Source organism: Electrophorus electricus, chromosome 14, assembly GCF_041902795.1.
Source record: "Electrophorus electricus isolate QZ-2024a chromosome 14, ASM4190279v1, whole genome shotgun sequence".
Lineage (NCBI taxonomy): Eukaryota > Metazoa > Chordata > Actinopteri > Gymnotiformes > Gymnotidae > Electrophorus > Electrophorus electricus.
The window spans coordinates 14,111,670-14,139,567 of NC_137510.1; the positions used below are offsets into that span (position 1 = coordinate 14,111,670).

Here is a 27,898-nt window from a genome sequence, read left to right on the forward strand (position 1 = left end):
CTGGACCGTTATACTGAGTCTGATTTTGGATTTGCCCATAATAAATCTTGCTCTTCTCCACACATGCGTCCACCTCCTTACCGCTCAACATTACACTGTTACTGCCCCCAGCAACGCTAGAGCCACAGCAAAAATATAAATGAGTTTCAAGAAGGGATTAAACCCAGCAGCAGAGATTTGACTTTTTTTTGCTGTCTCCAATCAAACAAAGAATAAGTCTTGGCTTGTAAAATTACATATCAAAGAGGACCAAGTATAATTTAAAGTAGACACTGCAGTACATTCTAACAATCCCTAAAAGACAAGGCAAGAAAACTAAAGAAAACAATATTTTCATACCAACTCTTTCAAAATGCCCTTATCAGGGTGTGGCAGTAACAGGATACCATTGAAAGGAAAATGTGAACTACCATATACTCTAAAAGGATGGACCTTATTCTGTAACTTGTTGATGGTGAACTGAGAAAATGCTAAGTGCATAGTAGGGTTTAAGGACTGTGTATGAATAAATTTATTGAAACTCATAAGGAGTGTGAATACACCAAACAGCAGCTCTGCAATAATTGAGGAATACAAAGATGTGTTTAAAGGGCTGGGGTGTCTTTAAGAGCCAAACCACATATAATTCAAACCAGATGTTACTCCTGTTGCATATGCCCCACAGACAGATCTATTCATGCTTATGGACAGGCTAAAAAATAAACTACAAAGAATGAAAAACTGGATGTATTTTCTGCAAAGGTGGACAAACCCACAGAGTGGGTTCACTAAATGACAATGGTGGAAAAGCCCAATGGCAAACTATGAAATTGCATAGACCCAAAAGACATGCATAATGTTTTTAATAGGAAACACGTCCAAATACCACAGATGGAGAGGATTATGAATAGGCTGGCTGGTGCTACGTACTTCAGCACACTGGAGGCAAGCTGTGGATATTGGCAGTTACCACTCACTGAGAAATCATATCTTACCATTTTCAAAACACCATTTGAAAAAAAAACTGTGTCTTCCTTTTGGAATTAACAGTCCTCAAGAGGTGTTCCACGAAAGGGTGTCACCGCTCTTTGAGGGTGAGCAATGAGCGTGGTCTCGTATATAGATGACCTGTTAATCCATGCTAATGACAGACAGAAACACATCAGATGAAATGTTTAACAAAGAGAAAAGCAGAACTGGCCCACAATAGGTTAAACAGTTAGGTCACATTCTGAGGGGATATTGGGATTTGTACCCAGAAAGGTACAAGCCACTCTGGAAATGGAAACCCCAAAAAATTACTGAGATTTGAGAGATTTCTTGGCATGGTGATCTCTCCAAATTCATGGCACTCCTATCAATTATCACCACATCGCTGATGAAATTGCTACAAAAGTACATGGTACGGTACTGGAATAAACACATAATGAAGCAATGACCAAAGTCAAACAGACTCTAGTGGAGACCTTGCTCAGATATTATGATATCAATGTTGGATGCCTCCAAATCAGGCTTCAGAGCAATCCTGATGCAGAAAGGCGTGGCGGTTGCATATGCACTGAAAGCAAGGCACAAATCGACTATGCGCAAATGGAAAAAAGCTTGCCATTGTATTTGGATGCTAAAGGTTCCATCAGTTTTGTCAGTGGATATAATTCTTATATGGGGACAACTCTGAACGAGAGTGTCTGCTAAATGCTGCAAATGTAATGGTAATTCATATATGACAAACAGATTGATGTTGAAACATTACAAACCACTGGTGTCTATCTTTAAAAAGTCCACTGGAAATGCTCTACATAAGATACAGGCTTTTACTGAAACTTTGCCTCTCAGTGCTGGGGTCTCTGGTTCAAGTCTCTACTCTGGGTGGAGTTTCCATGTTCTCCCTGTGTTTGCATGGTGTCTCCAGGGTGTCTGGATTCTTCCCATTTACATTACATTTATGGCATTTACCTGACACTTTTATCCAAAGCAACTTATAATTATGACTGAGTACAGCTTGAGGGTTAATTGCCTTGCTCAGGGGTAGAACAGTGAGCCCACTGAGCTACCACTGCCCATCTGCCCATTCCCCTAGTCCAAGACCTAGAGGTTAGGTCAACTGGCTCTCCATCGTGTGTGTGTGTGAATGATTGTGTGTCTGCATGCCTAGTGATGGATGGTGCTCTATCCTCTCTCCCCCAGAGGGCTGAAGTTTCTGACTGAGAGCATGCTGTGTGTAGTTTGCTGCTTCTCAGCAGCATGCAACTGAATATAAAAGCTGTGTTACTTGTAAAGTGACCTTGGGTTCTGTGAAAGGCACTATATAAATATAACTTCATTAATTCCCTCACTAGTGAGACAGTACTGGAACTACAGATAAAATATAAGTGAAATAAATGAGCTTACATTTATATAATCTCTGATACTCCTTTGGCCACTCGTGGCGAAATCATAATGAAAAGCAGCAAAACAATAGTGTTATAATCTATAAGGAAAGAAATGCTTAAGGTTATACATGCAGAACTCCTGTTCTGGCCTAGGATGTCAAGGGACATAGAAGCAGTGGTGTCAATGTGCAACATAAGTCAAACATTCAGAAACACAGTAAAAAGAAACACCCATCTCATATCAGAGACCATGCCAGGTAGTATGAAGGGATTTGTTCATACAGAAAGGGGACGTTCTGATAATGAATGATTATTACTCATAATACTGGGAGGTGGCAAAGCTCAGAGATACTGAGGCAATAATTGCGATTCACTTCACAAAGTCTATACTAGACATGACATTCCCAATGAGATCAGTAAAAACAGGGACTTCAACTGCACAGTTGTCTCTCCAAGACACAGTCAAATGGACTCGTTGAAAAGAGTTTACAAATTGCCAAATGAATTATTGATAAAACAAAATTCATTCAAATGGCTCTGATCAATGTATTGGGTTTTTGTAATATTACAATACTCCCATGGGTCAGAGCGTTTACCAACACAATTCCTTGTGGGCAGGTGTCTGAAGACATTGAGTGGATTTACATGCACTTAATAATCCAATAACTGCAGAAAATCGGATTTTGTCAGTAATCAGCACATATATATGCACTTGGGAATTCAGATAATGGGAAACTCCAGGTTTACATGAGTCAGGCAATATTCAGATTTCTACTTTGCAAGAATGATACCAATAATGATGTGATGTAAACATCACCCCTATTCTATATCAGTTACACTGGCTCCCCATCCCTGAACACATTCAGTATAAAATCCTCCTCCTTACATTCAGTGTTCTGCATGGTCTTGCACCTCCCTACCTACATTCATACTGCCCCACCAGTACACTTTGGTCCCCTGATGCAGGTCTCCTTTCCACCCCTAAATTTACATTGGTCTCAGTAGGAGGCAGATCCTTTAGTATCATGGCCTCAAAATCATGGAAAACACTACCCCAATCTCTCTGTCTCTGCTATTCACTTTCCTCTTTCAAATCACAACTTAAAACATACCTCTTTTTTCAACATTTCTCATAACATCTCTTACTATTCATAGTTGTTAATTAATGTGTTGAATGTGTAAATTAATGGTTTTTGTTTGTTTGTTTGTTCTCTCTCCTTCTTTATTGTTATTGTAAAGTGACGTTGAGTCTGTGAAAGGTGCTATATAAATTAAACTTAGATTTTTTTTATGGCTACTAATAATGCGCAGTTGAAATTCTTCCTTTCTTTGTGCATATACTGTGAGTAGGTTATTTTTGAACATAGCATCTCTCAAAGGCTTGTAAACATGTAAAGTTCCCACCACTATGCTGAATAGGCTAACACTTTTAGCAACTTAACTATCAGAGCAATAACGAGTTTCTATTTATATCATTTCTGATACTTCTATGGCTACAAGTGGCGAAATTAGCTAGGCTCATTGTATTTTGCAATAACAAGTACAGAGCAAATCTCAGCAGGAGTTTTGTTCTTGCGAGATCATACATGGTAAGAACGTGCTTCTCGAGAATACAGTTATGTTCCTTGTGTTATTGCTATTGAGAAACACCTACTGAAACCTTTTAAGTAATTGTACTGGAAATTGTTTAAGTTTGGAAACAATGCGACAGTCATCTCCATGTTTTTTTTAGTATTTTATTTAGTACGTAACATTTTAAAATTAATTACGAATCGTAATGGGTTACAAAATCTTAATGTTATTGACACTAACTGCAACACAAATGCAATATTGCTGGTTACAAGTACACTGTAAATACAAATAAATAGATTTTGACACGTATCTGATACAACGTGGTACACTGCGAACTAAGGTAACGACAACTCTGACGTCACAGCTGTTGGGTACGTTTTCGGGAAATCGAAAGTAATTTGTAAATTAGTTCGAAATTTTGTTTTCGATTGTGGGAGATCGGGTAAGGCAAATTCAACACTCGTTTGTATTGTCAATAGCTGCTCAAAAACAGGAAACAAACTAATGAGTAGTAGCAGTACAGACAGCTTTTAACTCGGTGCTGTGGATTTGCCCAGGGTGTAGGGGGGCTTTTCCTGCATATACAGACCTACCTCTAGGAATGGAGAACAAGCAAGTCTGTGAACGGTAAGGACTCAGCGAAAGCTATCTTTCATAGCCTAAAATACATAAATTAAACAAAATTGCATTCATCTAATGAAATTGCTTTCAGTTTCACAGACACAAAGGGCAGTTTACATAGGTAAGAGCCTCCTATTGGATAATTACTGCATGGGTGATTATGTTTCAGCTGGCAACAAGTTATTTAACCCTAACCGATGCAGTGAGTAGCTTCTCATTTGTTAAACAACCATTTCGAAAGTCACATCCTGTGGTCGTGGAAATGATGTTAATCAGTTTCAGAAGGGTCCAATTATTGGCATGCATCAAGCAGAGAAAACATCTAAGGAGATTGCGGAAACTACTAAAATCGGGTTAAGAACTGTCCAACGCATTATTAAAAAGTGGAAGGACAGTGGGGAAACATCATCTTCGAGGAAGGAATGTGGTCAGAAAAAATCTTGAATGATCAAACAACAGTAGAACTCAGGGATATGTTTAATAGTGAAAATAATAGCATTTCCACACGCACAATGCAAAGGGAACTCAAGGGATTGGGACTAAACAGCTGTGAAGCCTTAAGAAAACCACTTGTCAGTGAGGCTAACTGGCAAAAATGGCTTTAGTTTGCTAGGGAGCATAAAGATTGGACTCTGGAGCAATGGAAGAAGGTCATGTGGTCTGATGAGTCCAGATTTACCCTGTTCCAGAGTGATGGGCACATCAGGGTAAGAAGAGAGGCAGCTGAAGTGATTCACCCATCATGCCTAGTGCCTACCGTACAAGCCTGTGGGGGCAGTGCTATGATCTGGGGTTGCTGCAGTTGGTCAGGTCTAGGTTCAGCAATGTTATGTGCCCAAAGAATGAGAATATTCTCATATTCTAACGAGAATATTCTAAAGAAATATTAGAGTGTGTGACCTTTTTTTTTGGCCAGGCAGTGTATATATATATACACACACAAACACACACACACACACACACACACACACACACACACACACACACACACACACACACACACACACACACACACACAGTGCAGGCAGAATTGAATTAGTATTTAATTATTTTGTGTTGATCTGGGAGGAGTGATGCGGCCATTTTTTGTTTTCATTCTGGCCTCTACACTCCCAAGCATCACTTTGGGCCCGCAAAGACAAAAGAATAGAGTACACGCCAATGTTTATTCATAGCATTTGTTATATTGGTCTTTCTCCTTTTTACATGCAAGTGTACACAGGTGTGGGCCCACAATCCTTAGACATATATGATTTGAATTTTTTGAGTTTATTTAATTTCAGGATATACACACTGTGAGTGTGTGCTTAGGTTTTGTTTTGTTTTTTTGTCGATGAAGGACTAATGCCAGCAATGCCTAACTGAAGAGAGTTGTTTGATTTTTATGAGTAGAGAGGAATGCATTTACACTAAAACAATACTTTTATTTTCATCAGTAAATAATTTCATTTGGAAAAAAAAATACTCCCTATTCCTTTTGATTTCGTTGTGTGAGTTTTGTTGGATATCTGTTTAATGTTTTCAGGGAAATGTTTTACTAAGGACTGGAGTGTGACATAAGGTAGATAGATAGTGGTAGGCCAAATTACTACAGGGCTCTAGGAGAACCACAGTTTCCCCTGAGTAGACTGGAGAGCATAAACCTCCTAATCATCATAAATAGTTTGGGTATCTGAAAATGAACTCACCTTACCTACAAGGAAATAGTTAAGAGGTAGGGGGGTTCTGTCCTAGATGTTTTACTTCTTAAAAGAAAAAAATACACTGGCATCATGTAATCTGCTCTTTGAAGTTATGTAGGTTTACATAACTGTTACATGTACTGTAAAATGAACTATAGGTTTATATACCATGGATTTAACAAAGCAAAGCACTATTATAAGTTAGTCTTGGCAAGAGTGTCTGATAAATGCTGTAAATGTAAATATAAAACTTTCAGGTAACTAACTTAATAATCCTTATATAGTTTTACCTACCCAGCCCTTCCAGCAGAGGATGACAGAGACAGCAGTAAAAGTACAGAATGTGCACATGCTCAGGTAAAACCTGGCAAGAAGAAAAAACAAAAGAAAAAGAGGCAAAACACAGAGAAAATGTTTCCTGAAAAGATACTGACAGAACAGCCAACATCTCAGTCCTCTGGCAATCCAAAACAGGACACATACATACAGACAACCTGCGACCAGTCAACTCAGACAGATGTCCTGCAGAATAAGTCCACCCAGACAATGGCTACTCAGACCTTTCAGCTACAGTGCATTCACACTCAGTCTATGGATTCAAAATCAACCCAGACTCATCGAACCAGGCCCACTTTAAGGGAGGTTTATGAAGGACAGGGGTCTGCAGATCACTCATCTGAAGGCAAAGAACCTAATCAGCTTACTCTGCTCACCTGGAACATAGATGGACTAGATGTTGAAGACCTAAAGGAACGAATCCCAAGCTTACTGTCATATTTAGGAACGTGAGTGTTTTCCCCCCAGGAAATTAATTTCTTAATTGTTTTTTAAACAAATAGTTGGCATATAGTGTAATATGAACATATGAATTCAGATAAATCCACTTAGGTAAGTGCTGAACTTTAGAGAACAAACTTTCCCCTGTTTTTTAGGCATCGTGCAGATGTGGTACTGTTGCAAGAGCTTGTGCCACCCTACCTGAAGATTTTGCAGGAAATTATGACAGATTATGAGTTTCTGCAAGGTGGGATAGTCTAGAATTGTTAAAAATACATTATCTATGCTAAGTGATCTTGATTTTAAATATTTCTTTCTAGGTGATGACAGTGGCTATTTTACAGCAATACTACTTAGAAAATCCAGAGTAGAATTTCTTCAGAGCAACATTGTGAAATTTCCCACAACAGAAATGGGGAGAAATCTACTAATGGCCAATGTGAGCTCACTTATTTAAAGTCCTTTAATTTGCATATTGTCTTACTTTGTCTTTGTAAAATTGTCGTTTATTCCTGTACATTATTTCTTGTCACATTATTTTGACATATTTATTGAAATTGTGCTGCCCTCATAAAAGGCTTTGAATGCTGGTTTTGCACACCTGGTGGTCAATAAATCTATTTGAACAGCTCTTCCATATCATGTACTTTAGGACACCCTTTTAACAAAATCCTCTTGGAAAATATTATATATTATTAGTACACTATCTCTTACATTCCAAATAAGTCAACATGTTTTAACTCATTTACATCTAATTCTTACAGAGTTCACAATAATGAATGTATCAAAATTTGCTCATAAAACCTGCTGTTCTGACCCTTGTACTCAGTGTCAGATTTAAGTGCCTGTTCACTGCTATTGTGTGTGCATTCCCCTAGGTATGCTTCTCAGGCCAGCAGCTCTGCTTCATGACCTCTCACTTGGAGAGCTTAAAGACAAGCTCACAGGAGCGCATGAACCAGCTGCGAAGAGTGTGGAAGTGGATGAGGGAAGCCCCAGACAGCCACACCGTCATATTCGGAGGTGACACAAACCTTCGAGATTGGGAGGTGTGTGTGAGAGACACTGTGTCTGACTGGCTGCTTTTCACATCAGACTACATTATTTTCTTGAGAATAACAGCATGCTGTATAACCTTTGTCATTTATAACTTTCATCTCTCTCTGTTTGTGTTTGTGTGTGTGTGTGTGTGTGTATTGTGTCTTTATTGTGTCTGTTAGGTAAAGAAGTTGGGAGGTCTTCCAGACTGTATTATGGATGTGTGGGAGATGCTTGGACAGCCCGAGGACTGCATGTACACCTGGGACACAACCACTAACAACAACAAAGAAGTCCCTTTCCCTGTCCGGCTACGCTTTGATCGTGTTTACCTCAGAGGGCCTAGAGAGGGCCTTTGGCCTCACCCGACCAGGATGACACTGGTGGGCCTAGAGAAACTCCGCTGTAGCCGTTTCACCAGTGATCACTGGGGCATTCTCTGCACATTTTCTTTTGAGTCATCAGTGCAGTAGTGATTATGTACTGAACCTTTTCATTTTAATTTAAGTAAAAAGTTGGAACTTCATCTGATAATCCAAAAGGTGTCACTGACTTACTGACTCAGACTCATGATTGCTCTCCCTTGTCAATAGATGATATTGTGGACTCTGCTGATTTTTAAAATAATTCCCTTTTGGCCAATAACTGATTAAGTGTAATTACCCAAAATCAGGAATTCAGAACAAAGACTTAATTATGACATGAGTGTGGACCATTTTAATGTTCAGCCTAAAGTAGCTGTGGTCAGCATGAGAGGCTGATGTGTTCCACTTTTGGATCTGATGAGTTTATTTATTTTCAGCCACCATTCTCCACTAGAGGGCATTCTAACAGTTCACATGTGCCATTGCCTTCACAATCCAACATGACTTGTCATTTTAAGTAGATACATCATCAGATGATTAGAAAATTCCTGTTACAATATGAAACAAAGTAACCAGAAAGAAATGATAAAAATAATTTGTGAACATCTATAACATGCATAAGTACCTTGAATAGGTTACGAAGTCATTTTAGTTGTGTAATAGAAATATTGCAGTGTTGCTTGTCAAAATTATAGGTTCATTAACATCATGCTTATCCTTGTCTCAACTGAACTGAGTTGCTTTTTCTTTTCTTGAAGGTGACTTGTGTTTTATGGGTTATCTTTGAAGGCAATGTTGAACAAAGTTGTCTAAATAGATGGACGGGTAATAATGTTTTGGTGAGAAGTTGGGAAACTGGTTTCTCTGTTTTCTTTTGGAAAATTGGTTTGAGGCTCATCTTCTCTGCTGTTTGAAGTAAACAGAATTGAAATATGCTGGTAAAGTCCATTGGGAATTAAGAATGATGGCAGGCTGTCAACAAGAATAATTATTTGTCACTGGAATTTTGGGGAATCAGGTTAGTGAAGAGAAGCAGGTGACTCTGATTTAAAAAAAAATTTCCCTAATAAGCACTTCATGAAAAAATCATTTTAGAATTAATAAGTTAACAGAAATATAACTTTGCCATAGCAGCATAAATATCTGCACTTTTCGTGAGCCTACATCATGACACTACAATAATTAACTCACATGCCACTTCTATGTAAATTATTAAATGAGTTTTTGAATTTTTTGGCATTATTTAAACAAGAATAATAATTGGATTATAATGTAAATTATCATTTTAGTTACTTTTTCTGATGAACAGAAAGTCATACTGATAACCTACACACATACGTTTGGAACACTCTTTTAATTCAAGTAGAACATTTACATATGTGGAAATGGCATGTAAGTTTATTATTGTAGTGCCATGATGTAGGCTCACATAAAAGTCCAGATATTTATGCTGTTATGGCAAAGTTGATTTTTTAAGAGACTTAAGTTATCTCGTGCTTGCATCAATGCATGTTGCAGCCTTATTCATTTCCTCTCCTGTTTGCATAATTGATTTTGCTTTTAGAACTCTAACTGCCAGTTCTGTCAAACTGGCATTGTTCTGAAAGTCTTTGTTTCAGCAATTTATCTCCAGTTGTGACATGTTTCTATTTGGGATCGTGAAGATTTGGTCTCATTGGATATATTAGCATAGAGTACATCTATTTCCTAACATCATTCTAGCTTCTTAGAGAAAATAACCCTTTTTGTAGGGAAAAATAAGATGGACTAGGTTTGCATTACATCGTATACATCACAGTCTTTCCAGTCAGATACTCAAAAAACAAACGTATGACAGTGATGAAAGAGGAAATTAAGAGAACAATGCAAACAAATTACTAATTGTTATGCTAGGCTAATGTGCTGGAAGCAGTCATTAGGGTGGGACACACACACACACACACACACACACACACACAGGCAGACTGCAGCTGTTTAGTCTAGATCTTATTATTCTTGTTTAAAACAAGGTAAAACTCTATTCCATACAAATGTTATGAGGTTCATTGTTAGTTAAGACAGACATGATTAGCAGGTAACAATTGTGATGAAACTTTAATTGAAATACTACACAAACAAAAACCACCAGGAACTTAGAAGTCATGATCAGAAATGCACATCTTTTGATATATTTATATAACTTTGTGCCAAGATAAAATGAGAATTAGGAATAATTTATATAGAGGATAATGAAACTGTTAATGATATGTTAGAGGATAATGATATGTTAGTGTTCAGGTGAGGCAGAGCTTTGGGAGTGTGCTACTGAGGACATGACAGAATCCAGGAAGTAAAATCTGAAGAGAGACATAACAGAATGGTGAATCCCTAAATCAAAGGGGTGGGGTGGGGTGGGGCAGGGTGGGGGTTGGCTATGTTACCTATTTCAATTGCTTAAGCATCTCAAATAATCCAATGTATCGAAGGCTTAGAGGAAGGTGGAAGTTATTGTCCTTGGTTTAAAACCAAATTCTGCCTAGGTTCATATTATGCCGCATTGATCAACCATTGCCTTAGTCATATGATGGCCCCTCTAGCTGAAATTGAAATGAAACCCTATTCTTCAACTGGATCTTCTTGTCCACTGGCAGAAGCTCTGCTGACCATCCTTTCTTGATTCTGGAAATTACTTACTGGAAAGACCTGGAAACACCCAGGAAGCACACATTGTGTGATGATTATAGACATATATAAGTCACTCTGTTTAAGAGTGTCTGTCAAATGCTGAAAATGTAAAATTCACGTTAAAGTTGGTAGCAGAGTTATAGTTTCTTTTGTTGCTATTTTTGGCACAAAACCTTCGTTCTGCTATCCTTAAGGTTTTAGCAGAGAATAAAAACTCCACTTAACATTTGGGGTTGGAGCACAGGTCATCCAAAGAGCAAAATCAGTTTTACATTTCATTACTATAATTTTTTCCCCTTTGAGATGGCAAAGTGAGTCAACAAGTTGCCCCATCAATGGGCAATTCTTTTGTTCAAAATGTGATGTTAAACAAGTCAGTACAATGGTATACAAAACAGAAAAAATGGCAGGAAGGCTAAGAAAGGTGGCATCCATGGTTCTATTGGCTGCTAGTTGGCTATGAGAGATAGAGCAATAGTCATTTGGGGGCAAAAGTATCACACAGAGAAATAGCTTTGCTCTTTCAGGAAAGAGATCATATTTCAGAAACAAAACAGTCTTCTAGTGAATAAAATAGGCAGAGCCATGAAGAGACATGACTGCTTTCTTTTGCACAAGCATCTAACTTTGCATATGCAACCAATTTGTATTTAACCTTCCTGATATTTTCTATAATACAGTGCCTAATCCAGCTGTCACTGCAATGTTCATGAGAGTTTCCGTTTCAAATTTATTTGTCATGCACAAAATGACAGACAGTTGCACACTGAAATGCTTATGTGAGTAAGCAGTACTGTACACACAAGACAGCAGTACTTGACAAGATATATTCAAGATGTTGGAAGTGACTCTTTTCACAATTCTGGATGTTGTTGGGCAATTGAAACAGACAACAGGTGTAGTACCTCAGTTCTAGCATACAGATATTACAGCCACACTCCTGCGAGCCCAGAAGTGTGATGAAACAGACTGATGATTTCAGTTGCCAGTTACCATGGGGATCGGACATGGCACCTGGTTTATCTGTGCCTGTTCAGATTACTCGGGGAGACAATCTCATCAGAAGGCTTCCTCTCCTGTTCACTGTCCATATTTCTGATTTGATAAGGGAGACATGTCAATAAGGCTAAGCAGGAGGTGAACCAGTGCTGTGTGAAGAGACGAGAGATTAAGAAGATAAGATGATTACAGACGGGGAGAACGTGCAGGAACAGTTCTTATACTTAATGACACAGCTCTATTCTCTGATAAGATCCTTTTGAAAAGTGGTAAAACAGCTATTAAAGAATAATAGCTATGTCAACCGCTAGTTTTTAGTATTTGTAAAACATAACTATATAAAAAATAAGCCTCCATGAAGGACCATTCCCAGATAATTGCTTTGTTGCATATTTACACCAGATCATTTATGTTTTCTTATATTTTGCAACATTTTTTATTGTAACGTGGTACTGTGCATTAACTACATAAATGTAATGGTTTAAAAAGATCAAGTAGTTAATCACATCATGCAATCATGTTGTGATTCAGGCAATATATTGTATGTTGTTTATGAAAAGTAGCTCCTGTGCTGAAGTACTATAGGAGACAACTTGTCTGTGGATCTTGGAAGATGAAGGTGACTTGGTAAAAGCTTGTTGTTAGGTGGCAAATGAAAGAGCTTCCAGTTACTCCAGTTAATGTCTTTGTAAATTGGATTTAAAACATTTGCTTAGCTTTCTGTTAATTATATTGCTGCTATACATGTCTCTAAAGCCTCAGGTTGGAGATGTGGATAAACGGGGATAGAGAGGAAGGAAGATAAAGTGAGAGATTTTTCAGAATTTTTTTTATTTTTCTAAAAAGTAAAACTGAATCAAACTGCAGCTGTGCCAACTGTGCCAACTGATGACAGTTTTAGAACATTTGCCTTGTGGTCAGCACCAGCACAAAGAAGCATAATAAAGAATATGTTCTTCATTAAGCAAGAGCATCTACTGCTAGAAAATGACTCAGAGAGCTGACATATCCACATGGGTGATCAAATTAATTTCCAAATCTTTTCCTGACAGTATCATCCCTGATACTAAAGGCCCTGTGAAGTCTTATGATGTATCATTAGTCAGGTAAAAGGCTGGTGATTGAGAAGGCCCTTGATTAAGTGTGGCACCTCAATCTGCTGTGCTGGACATAGCAAACACACATAGCCTACACTTTAAACTTGGCCCAGCTGTATCTGTTTAAGCTGCTTCTCCTCTTGCAGCTTGGTCATTTGTAATTATGTCTGAGGTCCGCTCCAAATATCATTTACATTTCACTGACTGTTCAGCAAAATGTTTCAAAATCGCCTCTTTTGCTTTTTTACAGTGTCAATTCCAATTCACCAAAATGAGACTGGTTTATTTTAAACTCTGTGCAAAGCAATTTTAGAGAAAGAAAATACAACGAGAACCAGAGTGGCAGGAGTGCCCAGTGTTGTGCCTCGTGGCAACTTCTGGCATGTTGTGCCTCCTGTGACTGCTGGGTTTGTCTCTAGGACGGTGTTGCCATGAGCACCATAGCTGTGTCGCCTAGCATTGAAGTGACCTCCGGAGAGTAGGCTGCTGGCTGGATCTCTCAGACACTCTATGGTTGCCAGATACTGTCACTCAAAACAGCCACCAACTGCTCGATTCATGTTGCTGCAGAAGAACTCCTGGTGATGAAGTCTCACACAAACAGACTGAAGTAAATTTAATTCCCAAGCACTTACATTCTGGTCATTGTCACTTAAAGCTTAAGCATTGTTTGATAATAACATTTACATCATTTAGCTCACACTTTTATACAAAACAACTTACAGTTATGACTGAGTCATACTTGAGTAATTGAGGGTTAAGGGCCTTGCTCAGGGGCCCAACAGCGGCAACTTGGCATTGGTGGGGCTTGAACCAGCAACCTTCCGATTACAAGTTAAATACCTTAACCCCTGAAACAATAACAATAATCCTTCAGAGAGTTATTGTATCGTACACTTGGTTCATGTTTGTCTATGTATGGTAAAGTGTGCAAGAGCCTGACACCATATGCATAGGGCTGATGAACTTATACAGGTGGGCTGTATTTCCTTAGCTCAAAGGGGCTTCTAAATGGTGTCTGCACCTTTTCTGTCTCTTTCCCCAATAACCTTAATAAAATGTCACTAAAGCAAGTATTTATATATTTGGAAGAAAGGGGTTTGTGTATAGTATGCAAATACAGAGATACAGTCCTAATGAGAAACATGTCTACATGGCTTCCCTGGTACATTTTATATTGAAGTCACAGTTTACAGCTCTAATCTGTGTGACTTTGTCACTGCCTTGAGCAAACCTTATTCTTCTTTCAGTATGCAGAGCAGATAAACAGAGATAAAATTTGAAGGCCATCCTCCTTGCCTCAGCCAGAACTGAAACCATCACCTCTCTGCAATTCTGCATCCAGTTATTATAATCATCATTATCACAATCTATTCACCAAGGCTGTAATCTTCTTCCTCCTAAATCTGCACTAAATTAGCCTAACAGTCTTGCAGGCTATGATTTCAAGCCACAGGGGAACACACCAGTGATTTGATTATTTGCTTTTAAAAATGACTTCCTATTGTTGTTTCCTGGAAGATCACACTTGTGGAACAAAATTACAATCACTGAAAAGAATGCAGAATGTGAATGACACTGCAAATGAAAAATATGTTAATATACAATACAGCTGGCTTTTATTCACATGTGTAAAAGAGTCCCACAGTGAATCTGTCAAACAGAATAAATTAAATGATTTGCTCCGTCTATGTTTCCCTTTTCAATTAAGCATATCAAATAAACAAATAAACAAAGGTCAGTGATGTCTGACCTTAAGAATTTGAAAGACCAAAAACAAACTGCACTCATAGTCATTAATCAGCTGTTAAGGACTCTTGATAACAACTCCACCTGCACATATGGACTAATAATTAAACACTATGTAGTTTGTGTGTGTGCGTGTACGTATCTCTGCATGCCATCTGTTGTTTGTGGCCCTTGATTGTGTATTTGCATGATGAGCTAGTAAACCCTTTATTCATCAGTCTGAAGAAGGCCAGTGATTATATTTGACTCTGCTTTGGTCTGCACCATGCTGAATCCACATCAACACCACATACAGGTGCCTCCTCACTTGTCTGCAAGATTCCAGACAGTGAGAAGCTGTGAGTGCACAGCAGCTCTCCTGTAATGGTTCCCTGTGATCTACTGCTGAGAGGTCATGTGGAGTGACCAGAAGAGAGGGCTAGAGTAGTCTAACACTGCAGTGGGCAAGAGTCACTGCTTAAGCTGTCATAAACACACACAGCTGTGGTGTTGCTATTATCACATCCGGAGGTGTCCAACAAGAGTCCTGCTGGGAGGAGACATGTAAACAAACAACAATCTTAACTGTCCTCTGTCACTGATCAGAAGCGTACTCAAAACCAGCAGGTGCGGTCAGCAAAGTGCTCAGTTTCTTCATTTAATCACTCTCACTGCAGTTTGATTTTTCTGTTGCAATGTATTAGAATGTGTGGCTGAGTGTAGTGGCACTCTTTGTGTTGCAGTCTGGTGGGGGTCTTTACAGAATCATGAGAGCCGACACTGGTAGAGTTGTTTGTGTTCATATTGTGCAGTAGGAAAGGAATGGTGACAATGTTCCAATTCACTAAATCATGGGTAGACAACTCCTAGGAGTTCAGGTTTCTCCTGCTCTAGCACACCTTATCCAAGTCATCAGCACATTATCAAACCCTTCTTGAGATGAATCCTGTGTGCTAGACCAGGGCAGGTGTACAAACTCCGCAGGGCAGTTGGGCCTTAGGACTTGCATTGAAAATCTCTACACTCAATGACAATGAAAATGAAGCAAAGTTAATGGAACTGAGAAAGCTCAGGGGAAGTTATTACAAATACAACAAAGGTCCACATGGGGGAGCGTCATGTTCTTTAACTTTTCTCAGCCTCTCCCTTTCACTCATTCTCACTTTTCCCCACACACTGTGTATCAATTTTCTATTTTCCAGTCTTAATGTCAGCACACAAATCCCAATTGCCCTTTGGCTCTGGCTCCTAACAGCAATTCATTTTCTAAATAAAGACCTCAGTGTCGGGCAGCTACAAAGAAAAACTGGATCCGACGATCAGAAAATATGTTTTTAACAGAAAGCCCTCTGGCTGAAATAGAGACCACATGAAAAGCCATAATGCTGCAAAGTTTGAAATAGCCCAAGTGCCTCAACAGCAATACTGCATCACAGGCTTTTCTGTGCAAGACAATAGTGGGTATATCTGTATTCATATGAGCCACACATAAGTCAGACCTTAGGGAGTGTTTTAGACTTGTAATATTGGTCAACAAGCAAGATGTCAGAAGTTGAGCATTTTTAACAAGAGTACAAACCTACATATGAAGTACATCTACACCCCCAGAACAGCACAGGAGATCTGTCTACATTATTGTTAGTGTAGGACTCTATATATTTAGCTAAAATAACAAAAGATTTTGACCTATTGACATCTCAAAAAAACAGCTCATATCTAGAATTATGTCACATCACGGAACATTATGAGTCGTGCAACATTATCTCAAGAGATAATAATAGCAGAGACAAGCAAGTGAGTGAGTTCTGAATGATACTGGTTTTAACGTAAAATATGGTAACAATGTCTGTTGTAGAGCTTTTAGGACAAACTCAGTCATATTTTCATTGCCAAACATCTTGTTTCCATGTTCATGTTTCATCTTCTTGTTTAAGTGGGGTACCCCCTGATTAACAGGGAAAATGTATACATTTTTATTAAAGTATTAATGACTAATAATTCAGTATTAGCTCATTAAAGTCGCCCATCTGATAAGTGATTATTTCTCGTCTACAAAACATTATAATATCACTCTGGGCTCACAGACGTAATAACCAATGTATGTTTATTGAACAAGCAGAGATAGGAGAAATATGCACAACAATCATTGACTCTGTTAATGACCTGGAGTGGTTAGATCACTAGAAACATTATAATCACACGCCTAACAATGTATACAAGCTAAATCTAACACAATTAGGGGTGGATACAGGTAGCTAGCTAAGCTAATAATAAAAATAATTAGAGAAAGTAAAAAGACTGGTTTACTGTGAGCGCGAAGAGGTAAAGCAGGATGCGAGGACGAGTCGTGCTGCGCACAACGAACGTTTATTGTGCTACACAAAAGCCGTGGCTAGCTAACCGGGTTTAAACAGCGACACACCGACACCTAGACACAGGACTTGTATACATACACACTAACTACACAAAATAAGGAGCAGGTGTGAAACACAGGGAGAGCGTGGTCATACAAACGAACACACACAAACAAAGACACACACACGCGCGCGCAGGAAGACGTTTGGGGAGTGGGGCCGTACCGCAACATTTACGCAACCTATGGGAGTAATCAAACGGGCAATCTGCTTATCGATCAAGACCAAAAAAGAAAATGTATTAATCAACAAATTCATAATAAAAGTATGCCTACAGTCTAATAAGATCAGGAGAGAAAGCAGTTGCGAACACTGAAGTAGGGAACTAATTAGGAGTTATGAGGCTGTCACAGGTAAGGTGAAAGTGTTAACTCATCATTAAAAAATACAAAGGCTAAAATTGATACCAACTGGTAACATATGAGTGAAATGTCGGCTCTTATATCTCGCTGGCATTCGACACTGTCGAACAGTCTGGAGATGCTTGCGTGTGTTCCATTGGCTCATTCGGACAGCGCGGAGAGAGCGTGGGACGGTCAATTTGACTTTGGGCGTCAGGAGAGCGCACCAGATGTTAAGATCAAGCTTTGATGCAGCTGATCGAATGGCGGTGAGAGTAGCGTCCTTTCTGTGAATTTGTCAAATGACTCTGAAACAGTCCGCTGTTCCTTGTAGTTCTTGGGATCCGAGGACGATGAGGAGACCAGGGTTCTTAGACCGAGGAATTGTACCTTCGGGTCTGCCTCTAGTGAGAGTCGGATAGGCCTTCGCGGGCAAACCTTTTCCGAAATTAGAGTGGGTTCTTTACCGCATTGTATTGGAATTCCGGTCTCGACCGGACAGATGTGTTCAGTATGAGCCGTGATGAGTCAATTCCGATGAATACACACTAACGAAAGGAAATTATTATAATAACAAAAGAAACATGGACATCAAATTAAAATATTTCTAGCCGCATAGCAATAGAGTTAAGAAACTTGTTTAAGAAACTAAAGAAAAAAAGTCTTAGTCTTCGCCGAAGTTCGTTGGGGGTTAAAGAATTTAAGAGATATAGGAACACAGGAAAACATATGATCCACCACAAATCAATTATAAAGCAATAAGGGAATTTAAAAAAAAAAAAAACCCAATAAGAAGAAAATCACACTTCCCTATCCATTCCCACCTCCTGGTCTTAGAATGAGGGTAGAGCAACCCATTAATCCGTTTAATTACTTTCCTTGTTTCTAGATGTTACAAATTACTAACTTTAATATATTTTCTAATTGGTTCATATAGGATTTCTCATAAACACAACTAGCAGTGAGTAAGAATTTGTTTACAATATGTATGAGGTAAACAACATACAGATGAGGTAATATGAGTGAATAATACAAATTAATGAGGGACAAGTAATGAACAGTATAATGTGACAATGGGTACTTATAAAATAACAGGAGAACACATCATAATTTGGAGATTATATTAAGATCACCATACATTATTGTATGATTATTTGACATCATAGCAGATTAAATGGTAAGTTGTTATTTGAAAATGTGAATATGCAGGATGAGCAAAGTTACTTGCCCTGGGAGGAATATGAGTTTGATGGAATTTATGGTCTTCTTTACTATACCCAGGTTGGTAAGAGCTTTTCACCTTTCCATCCATCAGTTTATGACCCTTAAGGAGAGGGAGTTGAGGGTCATGAGCCGGGCCATTTCGATAGCTGGGCCATTTATGGCCTTGTTGCTAATCCTTAAGGCACCAGCGTGTCCCAGGTCTGGTCTGTGGCCTGGGTGTGGAAGAGAGCCCCCCTTTTGACAAGGTTAGAACTTCAACAGGGGAATAATTTTGAGTCTATCTTCACTACAATGGTTTAAAGTAATTTATATTTTGTTTTCACAATATACTAGTGTTATAAATGTAGTATTAGAGAGGAAAAAACTTCCCTAAATACCTTTTGCTTGCTAACCTTATGCTAAGCACAAATGACAATGCCAACCTTTTTCTTATAACCCTATAGTAATATCAATCAACCCTACCTAGAATGAACCCAATATTTGATATTATTTCATTAAAATAACCGGCATTAAAAAATGATAATTCACATCAAAATCTTTCATTTTCAATCTAAAGCACTGGAGTATGCAACCAAAAATATTACTTCATAAACCCTTGACATTCTATGACTATATTCTATAGATGTATAGTCTAATGTCTAGAGGTAAATCTGTGAATCCATTGATGTATGTTTGTTTTGAGAAAGTTGTTTAGGAAGCATAACAAACTATTATAATCAATACATCTGTATTTAGGTCTTAGGGTTTCTAAATAATGTATGCCTTTAACCAATCCTGGGCCGCATAACAAACTATTATTATCAATACAACTGTATTTAGGTCGTAGGGTTTCTAAATTCTGAATGCCTTTAACCAATCCTGGGCCAAAGCATAAGTGCACCAGCCATCTGAGTTTTTAATTCTTGTAGTGTTAGGTTATGAAATCTCAAAGATGTAACATAAAACACAAAGCCCCATATCACAAGCTGAGATGTTTACTTATTGGCCCTTTTGCTTGGCACAGATATGCTGCAGAATAATGTTCATTCATTTCTGTCTGCTGCTCTACCCCTTACACAGCAAACATTTAATAACACTAAATGAACGTTGAAGCTCAGATGGAATAACTGATCTCTTGGGGAGACTCCTGCAGGAGGAAGGAGAAGTAATTACAGACTGGTTTTTACCCTCCAGCACCTTCCCTTTGTGTTCACTGTTTTCATTCACCTTTCAGTGCCTGTAAATTGTAAATCTCATAGAGTGTGCTGCAGATTATCCCCTTTAACAATCTCACAAGATTTATGACTTGCATTATAATGTGAGCAATGGCCTGTACAGAAAAAGCAGGAATGTGTTGGGGTGTCTAACAAAAGGTCTGTTCCTTTCTAAAATGATTTGCAGCACACATGGGAGAAAGTACCTGTGTGGAAATGGTAACAGTGGAAACAGCTAAGTCACTGAGACATACTGCAGTGTGCATTCAGCAGTCCAGAAGAGCAGAATATAAGATACAACATATTTCCTTTAAGTTGTTGTTCAGTAACTATTTTGGAATTTATATCGATTTTTTAAGTCTGCAATTATTCAATGTTTAGTAGCCCACATTACCAAAATGGTCTTGTTTAGTTTTAATGTACTGACATTAATATATATGTTTTAGTTGTTTGAATTGACTATTGCATTAGCAACAAATATATGTTCTAAAAGTTAATGACCTGTATTTTAATAAAGTGACCACTAGATTGAAATAACTGAAAATATACTCTATCAAAATTACATTTACATGCAATTCAGATTTATCAAACATTCAGGACTTTAACCTGAGTTAGATTATATGATGTATTTATTCATGAGACACGTATCTTAAAATTGTTTAATCTACAACTGAAATGTATTTGTCCTGAGATAGGTCATCTGATATAATATGACCTTAGTGTTTTTGCTAATAAGTAAGAAGTAATTTGTTGTTTTTCTCTAGTTTTACAGAGGCACAGGCATACAATACCTATGCATGAAAAGGCAGAGGTAGTTGACCAGGCAGAGGGGTGTGTGTGTGTGTGTGTGTGTGTGTGTGTGTGTGTGTGTGTGTGTGTGTGTGTGCGTGCGTGTGATCATGCATGAAATTATAACACTGGGCTGTAAACAGCATTGAGAAATGAGTAACAACATGCAGCCAGGTTGGCTGCATGTTGCTACTCATTTCTCAATGCTGTTTGTGCGTACGGCCTCACCATATCACAGGGTGCACGGATGGGAGACCACTGTTTAGTGCGCATTTTTCTGAGGAGCTCCTGGTACACCTGTCACTGGCCTCAAACTTTCCTCTGATTTCCTTATAAGAGCAGAGTGTTGTGAGATGTATGCTTATTGAATTGATAAGATATACAAAGGTATTGTATTTCTTGAAATTATAAAATGGAATTTAAATTCACACAGCTATGCTATTTATCTATATTAACTTGACCATTGAAGACATTTATATTAAGTTGCCCAAAAAATTCAGCAGTATTCTAATATGCAATTTGTTGAGATTATAAGTGCCATATGCTATTATGAAGGCCTGTGAATGTATCATAACAACCAAGATCAACTTTCTGATCAACCATCACACAGAGAATTGAGAGGTAAGCTGAGAAAGGCTAATGATAGGCTTAACAAACAGACATTTTGGTTGGTAACCCTAAAAAGATGTGAGAGACTATGAGAAATATGATTGGGATGTCACATAATCACTGTAAGATATTTTTTTACCGTGAATTACCTGGCCTTTGCAAACTGGTGTTACAAGAAGATGCATTTTGGAGTCCTGCATTGCTATTGGTTCCTGTTTTATGTATATGGGCATATCGATGTCATCACTTTTGGGGTTATTTGTTGTGTATTGGTGTCTTTTCCTTTGCCTGTTTAGTAGTAGGTTGTTACCTGACACAATTTCATTGCTGCAAGCCACGACTGGCTGGTGTTGGGAGGAAGCACCTAAGAACAAGCATGCTGTTGAACAAGTGGCTTCACGGTGTCTGACGCCATGAGGCGCTTGAGGTTCATCTTGAGCTGATAAGATTCTCTACTCATGTTGATTGGTTGGCTAAGTGCAGGTTATAGTTTGTAGTTATACATGCATTGGTCACATTGACACTGTTTCTGACATTTTTGGTTTCTTTTTCTCTTTTTGCTCTTGTTTTGAACAGTGAGAACAGGTAAGATATCTGTATATTTGTTTTGCCATTTTTAGGGAAGGTAGCAGATTGGGTGCCAATTGGCAGTTTTGTTTGTTATTTATTTTATTTTTTTTTTGGTGTGAGCTCACCCTGACGTTACAGATCAACTGTGACCTGTTGCATTTTTCCACACTGCCATTACACCTCATTTGCTGTGCTGAGTGTTTTCCTTTATACTGTGGCCTCTCACACCTACACCAGTAGTTGCAACACTGAACACATTTTTCATTAGGTTTGAAACCACTGTGTGTTTAGAAAGATTCAGGAAAATACTAGAGTCAGTAGATGATGGGGCTGAAAGGAGAGTTGAGATTTCAGTGCCATGTGTTGGTGAGTGGCTGGTGTTTTTAGACATCTGTGTGTGGAAAGCAATTGGCCCCAATGGCATTAGTGCCTTTTTTTGGAAGTCATACAATGAGGAGTATGGCAGTCTATCTTTTAAACAACACTGGATATATGTGTTGTCCAAGAAGCTTGGAAAATTTCACATATTGTCTTACTTCTTAAGAACACATGCCCTATGGGCTGTAATGATTTTTGGCCAGTGGCCCTCACTAGTGTATTATTGATTGGAGAGAATTATACTTCATTTTGTTCCTAAGGTTATACAAGATAAATTAGATCTATTTCAGTTTGCATACAAACAAGGATGTAGTACAGAGCATGCTGTGGCTACCCTTACAGACCTAAATGTAAAGCATTTTAAACAATACCAAATTTATCAAATTTGCCTCATATAAGAATACTGTTTGATTGATTTTTTTTCAGCATTTAATACAATGTGGCTGGTCATGTTGCTGTCTCAGATGCAGCATCTGGGGATTAACCCATATTTATTGGTATTGTTCATTTATGACTAATACATAATAATTGGTTAGAGTTAATAACTCATATTCTTCTTTGTGCATGACCAGTTATGGGGCTCCACAAGGATATGTTATCTCCCCTTTGCATTTCACAATTATACTAACATTGCTGGTGGTGTGAGAAACTCTCTTGTTTTAAATCCTGTTTAAACAAAGGAGATTATTTTTGGAACACCATCACAAATATGTGATCTCCCAGTTAGTATACATAATGAACCCATCAAACAAAAAGCATTTTTTAAATATTTGGATGTATATGTTTAATAGTGCATTGACTACATTTGTAGTAAAATACAAAAAAGAGGACTTGTTTTTAAGGTGGTTAAATCCTTTGGTGGGAAACCCTTAACCTTTTTCTTCTGCTCCACCAATATAGCATTTTGCTATATGGACATTCAGTGTGGTTCAATGGCCTTACAACCAAGCTTAAGGCTAGAATGTTATCTCCTCTGAAGTAGTGGGTGAAGCTGTACAAATAATACCCTTATATTGGCTGAAAACATTCATGAAAATTCTGCATCTATCAGTCAGTTAGAGTGGCATTAAGAGTGACCAGAGACACTATGCTCATATGGGATGACTTTCATATGAGTTGGGGCCTACAGTCTGAAAGGCTTTTTTCCAGCAATGCAGATACAGTATGTCACTGAAGTAACGTAATGGGAAGGAAATATCGGAAGCCTGTGGCATCTGACTCAGCATGGAGGGACCAAAGAACTTCACAATAACCAAAGAAATGTAAAGTCAGCATCACAGACACCACATCAATCTTCAGTACAAGCACAGCTTACCGTGACACTGTGGTCTAGGGACAGTAGAACAACTCATACCAACCGTACATATAAAAGTACAATGCTGACAGTTTCTCCCACCACTAAATATTGTCAAATAGACTGACTCTGTCCTGTCCCCAGCCTGTCCCCGGTGATGAGTTCCTTATGAGCTCATTTTGCACTCACATGGTCAATTTCATTTTAAGGTTACTCCTGGCTAACATTATTTTCTCCTTCAGAATCCACAGGCGATTTTTTTGGTGCAGAGCCAGAAAATGATGGACAGGTTGAGCTTTGCTTATTTACATATTTACTGAATGATATTCTATTGTTCTCTGGTCATTCTGTCATCACTCCGGTCTCCTTTTTATTGTATCTGACTGCCATCTCACTTTGTTGTCATTCATGGTCTGATCTGAGTCTGACAAGACCATGCTATTGTGCCATTGCGTAAAGTGTTTGGCTTTTGATCCACAAAAGCCTACACGTCCTAAATGGAGCAATGCTTCTGCCTCCAACAAGGCATGTCACTAATGAGCCCTGATGAATTCAAAGATATGCTAAGCCACGTGCAGCACACATTCAGATAAGCTGGATCCAGATGAAACACATCCCTGAAATACACAACAATTAACCTTTACTGGCTCATCAGGCACGAGGTGAGATTTCATCCCCTTTGTTTTCCAAAGCTCATGAGTAGTGAGCATGTTATAAAACGATTTGTATCCTCAGCTTGTACGACAGACACTTATGTTGATAGCTAGCAAAACTATCTTACTTTTGTGAAACAAATTGAAGCTGTTCTCAAATTAGTTAAAGTAATGTGGAATGCTTCCTGGGGTATCAGTGCTCTGCAACATAGACAGTGTGAATAACAAGGCATAATTAAATAGCAAGGCATACCCAATGAATCAGTATCCTGATCCTGAAAGCTACACTCTGAGGCCCCAAATTGCTGGGCATTACACTGGTGTTCCAAATGGGGAGAGGGGAGCTGAAGCAAGTGAATTGTTATTTAGAATTCCCCACCATACATTAACATTAGCACCATTAATAAATATGCCACATAGGCAGAATAATGAGGTGGATTACATGGGAGTGAAGCATGCAAAATTTCTCACTAAACCAGTGATGAAGCTTGATAAAGAGCACTTGCCTTCATCTATCAAATGTTTCATTTAATATCATTTTCAATACTGTCTCATTGCATTTAAAAAAACCTTCAAACAAATGCTAATTGGCAGAAATGAATGAATGCGATGACAAGAGACATGAAAAAACAAAGATTTTCCTGTAAATATGTTTTTAATTTAAGAATTGTTTTATGCAAATTCTTATGCAATTTAAAATAAATGTAAATATATATATACATATACATATATATATATATATATATATATATATATATATATATATATATATATATATATATATATTACATTTATTTTAAATTAAAATAAATGTAAATATATATATATATATATATATATATATATATATATATATATATATATATATATATATATTTTTTTTTTTTTTTATTATTTTTTTTTTTTTTTTTTACATTTATTTTAAATTGCAAGGGTGATGGCTGACTCATAAATAAATCTGCACTCAAACTCAACATTATACATATTATGGGATCAAATGTACTGAACTGGTGACCAGGAGTATTACTTGATTACTAAAATCTTGTTTCTCATTGGAATAGCGCCTAGAGGCATTTTGTCTCAACTTGTTTGCTCTTTGTCAAATGCCACTACCAGATTATGCACGGATGCCTTCAATCTATTTTGCACATCATCTACGTCATGTTTCTGTACAGCTAACAGCTATATTGGCCATAACAGAACAGAATTTAATGACTGTCTGCAGATCTGTGTCTAAAGAATGTGGATTTGTGTCAGCAATCCATGAAAGAAGATTATAGAATTATAGATTACACCCTGCTGTCTGATGTCATCTGCTCATCTCATTCTGAACACATCCTATCCCACTCCCTTCTATCTCACGACTCGTCAGTGAGATATGAGAGGAGACGGTGGGATAGCACAAAGGATGGAAAGGTATCTTAATCTTATATCGAATCAGTGCTCTATCATTCTTGCCAGTGATATCATCAGAGAGCATGCTACCACAGCCCATCTCCCTCATTTCAGATGAGTAACAGACTGCTTCTCATTTTTGATCTGGAGATGAACCACGGCACATACCTGTGATATTAAAGGCCTGAGGTTTTGTAACAGCATGACACATTAATGTGGCATTCACCTTCCAAGGGAGATTAGACATTGTGACTGGCTCATGAAGGACTGGTTGTTTCGACTACTACTCCTATGGGCTAAGGAGAGGAGTGGAGAAATACTGAACTAAAATCCTACTCAAACAATATCCTGCCATATATATACAGGTTGTCTTCCATCTCAGTGATACAAATATGCTGTGCAAGTATGAAAAAACAGCATGGGGGTTTCATCCAGCCTGGGGTGAGAAGCCAGATTTTGTGGATGTGAAATTATGTACAGTTTTCCAGGGCCAGGAAGCATCGTGTGTGTTTTACGTGTGAAACAATGCATCCCAAAGTTGTGAAGTCACATGTTTAAGAACATATAATATTTATTCACATCGGTTATCACCAGAACTAAGGTGACCTTTGCTCTCTATAGCATTTGAGGTCAGGGCATGCTGTACTCAGTTTGACATGGCATAATAATAATATATCTCCTATTACACATCCTCCAGCTGATAGCTCAGGATGTTTGTGTGATGGCTTTTCAAACATATCTCCAGCAAGCTGAATGTTCTCACAGATCATCCATGTGGTTGTTTTTGACCTTTCTCTGCAGGAACGCCTCACAAGCCACAATGATGAGTAATAGAATTCAGCAGGATGCGGTGGGATACCGCTCTCTACTCTAATTAACCCCCTGAAGCATCATGTGCTGCTCTCTGTAGGGTGTGAGACTGACTGCTGAACTTCTTACACAGAAGCCTGCAGGGGATCTCCATTTGCTGTCTGCAGTAATTCAGCCCCTCTTACCCTGATGGTGATGCAGTAACCAGGAGCAAATCAGCCCTTTCTAACAGCTCCCACAATATTAAGGGCATTCCATTAACAAGACTTTTCAATTGTTCCTTGTGTGTTTTTGCATGCAATTGTTATATTTTGTGATAGATGGTGCTTTAAAAACAATGGAACATTAATTTTCTGCTCAATTTCTGCCTTGAATTGGAGGCCTAAAACAAGTTTGCAGTAATATTCCAAGGACAAGTCAAAGGGCATAGGTTTAAATGTAGAAGCATATAGGCTTATCTAAATGCACCAATATTGCTAGTGATTTCTGAGCAAGGTTCCAACATGTGAGAATGTGGCCCAAATTAATTGCCTTGTTATCCAATCACTCAGTGCTGATTGGGTATTTTATCTAATCTAAGAGAATGATGTTGTATTGGCTGTGGTTGTTACAGGGAGGCACATGCAACAGTCACATAGTTAGCTTACATGATCAGTTGAGAACTGTAAAGTAACTGAGATTTGTAATGATACAAATCATGATTTGCACTTATCTGTCAGTTCAAAAATGTATAATAGTGGAATTAGCTCATTGTTACAATCTACTAAGATATTGTAACTCCACAATGTTAGTATTCAAAATCAATGTTTCTAGTCACTGAAAATGTAACTAGTAAGTTTTCTGCAAAAATAGTCAGAATTTACAGTTCCCAAACTGAAAATTACTTTGCAGACAACTCACTTGGAAAGCTAAAATTAATGATTTTCTCAGAAGCATATATAATGACTTAGTAATAGACATTACAAGTTACTTGACTGGTCTGTTGCATGTTTCTCTGTAGTGTATTTTTAACAGACATGATACACATGGTTTTCCAGAAAGAAAAGATCATTGACCGCAAGTTACCTTATGATTTGGTATACTCTTTATAAAAAAAACAACTTGCACTATATATACCTGCTATCATATATTAGCCACTCATTAGCCCTTATTATGTGAACACAGTAAGGAATGGGTACAATAAGGAATGGGCAAGCATCAAGATGGGGAACCTACTTCAATTACTAAATCATGTGAACACCAATTAACATGCTTGAGTACAGCTTCATGCATTTAGGTTGTGTCACCCTAATGACCTTCTTGTGATAGTGATAGGTCATTAACCCATGGTAACC

The 27,898-nt window shown here is 38.1% G+C and overlaps 1 protein-coding gene across 7 annotated transcripts; it reads left to right on the plus strand.

Annotated features, from left to right (window-relative positions):
• The first annotated feature begins 4,290 nt into the window (after positions 1–4,290).
• On the plus strand, positions 4,291–9,341 carry tdp2a (tyrosyl-DNA phosphodiesterase 2a). Of its 7 annotated transcripts, none has more exons than XM_027001661.2 (8): positions 4,291–4,365; positions 4,481–4,550; positions 4,636–4,665; positions 6,511–7,011; positions 7,159–7,250; positions 7,324–7,442; positions 7,882–8,052; positions 8,224–9,341. In XM_027001661.2, exons 2-8 carry the CDS (start codon positions 4,525–4,527, stop codon positions 8,512–8,514), a joined length of 1,230 nt encoding a protein of 409 aa, XP_026857462.1. In that variant the 5' UTR covers positions 4,291–4,365; positions 4,481–4,524; the 3' UTR covers positions 8,515–9,341. The 7 variants fall into 7 exon arrangements, with proteins under 7 accessions (XP_026857462.1, XP_026857470.1, XP_081553006.1 ...); XM_081696878.1 differs by having other exon boundaries at positions 4,349–4,365; positions 4,636–4,746; XM_027001669.2 differs by lacking the exon at positions 4,636–4,665.
• The last annotated feature ends 18,557 nt before the right edge of the window (positions 9,342–27,898 follow it).

Excerpts from the sequence above, each read along its gene's own strand:
- tdp2a (XM_027001661.2), top strand. The coding sequence starts at position 4,525 with ATGGAGAACAAGCAAGTCTGTGAACG. Across the intron at positions 7,012-7,158 it reads TTACTGTCATATTTAGGAAC|GCATCGTGCAGATGTGGTAC; the intron begins GTGAGTGTTTTC and ends CCTGTTTTTTAG. Across the intron at positions 7,251-7,323 it reads AGATTATGAGTTTCTGCAAG|GTGATGACAGTGGCTATTTT; the intron begins GTGGGATAGTCT and ends ATTTCTTTCTAG.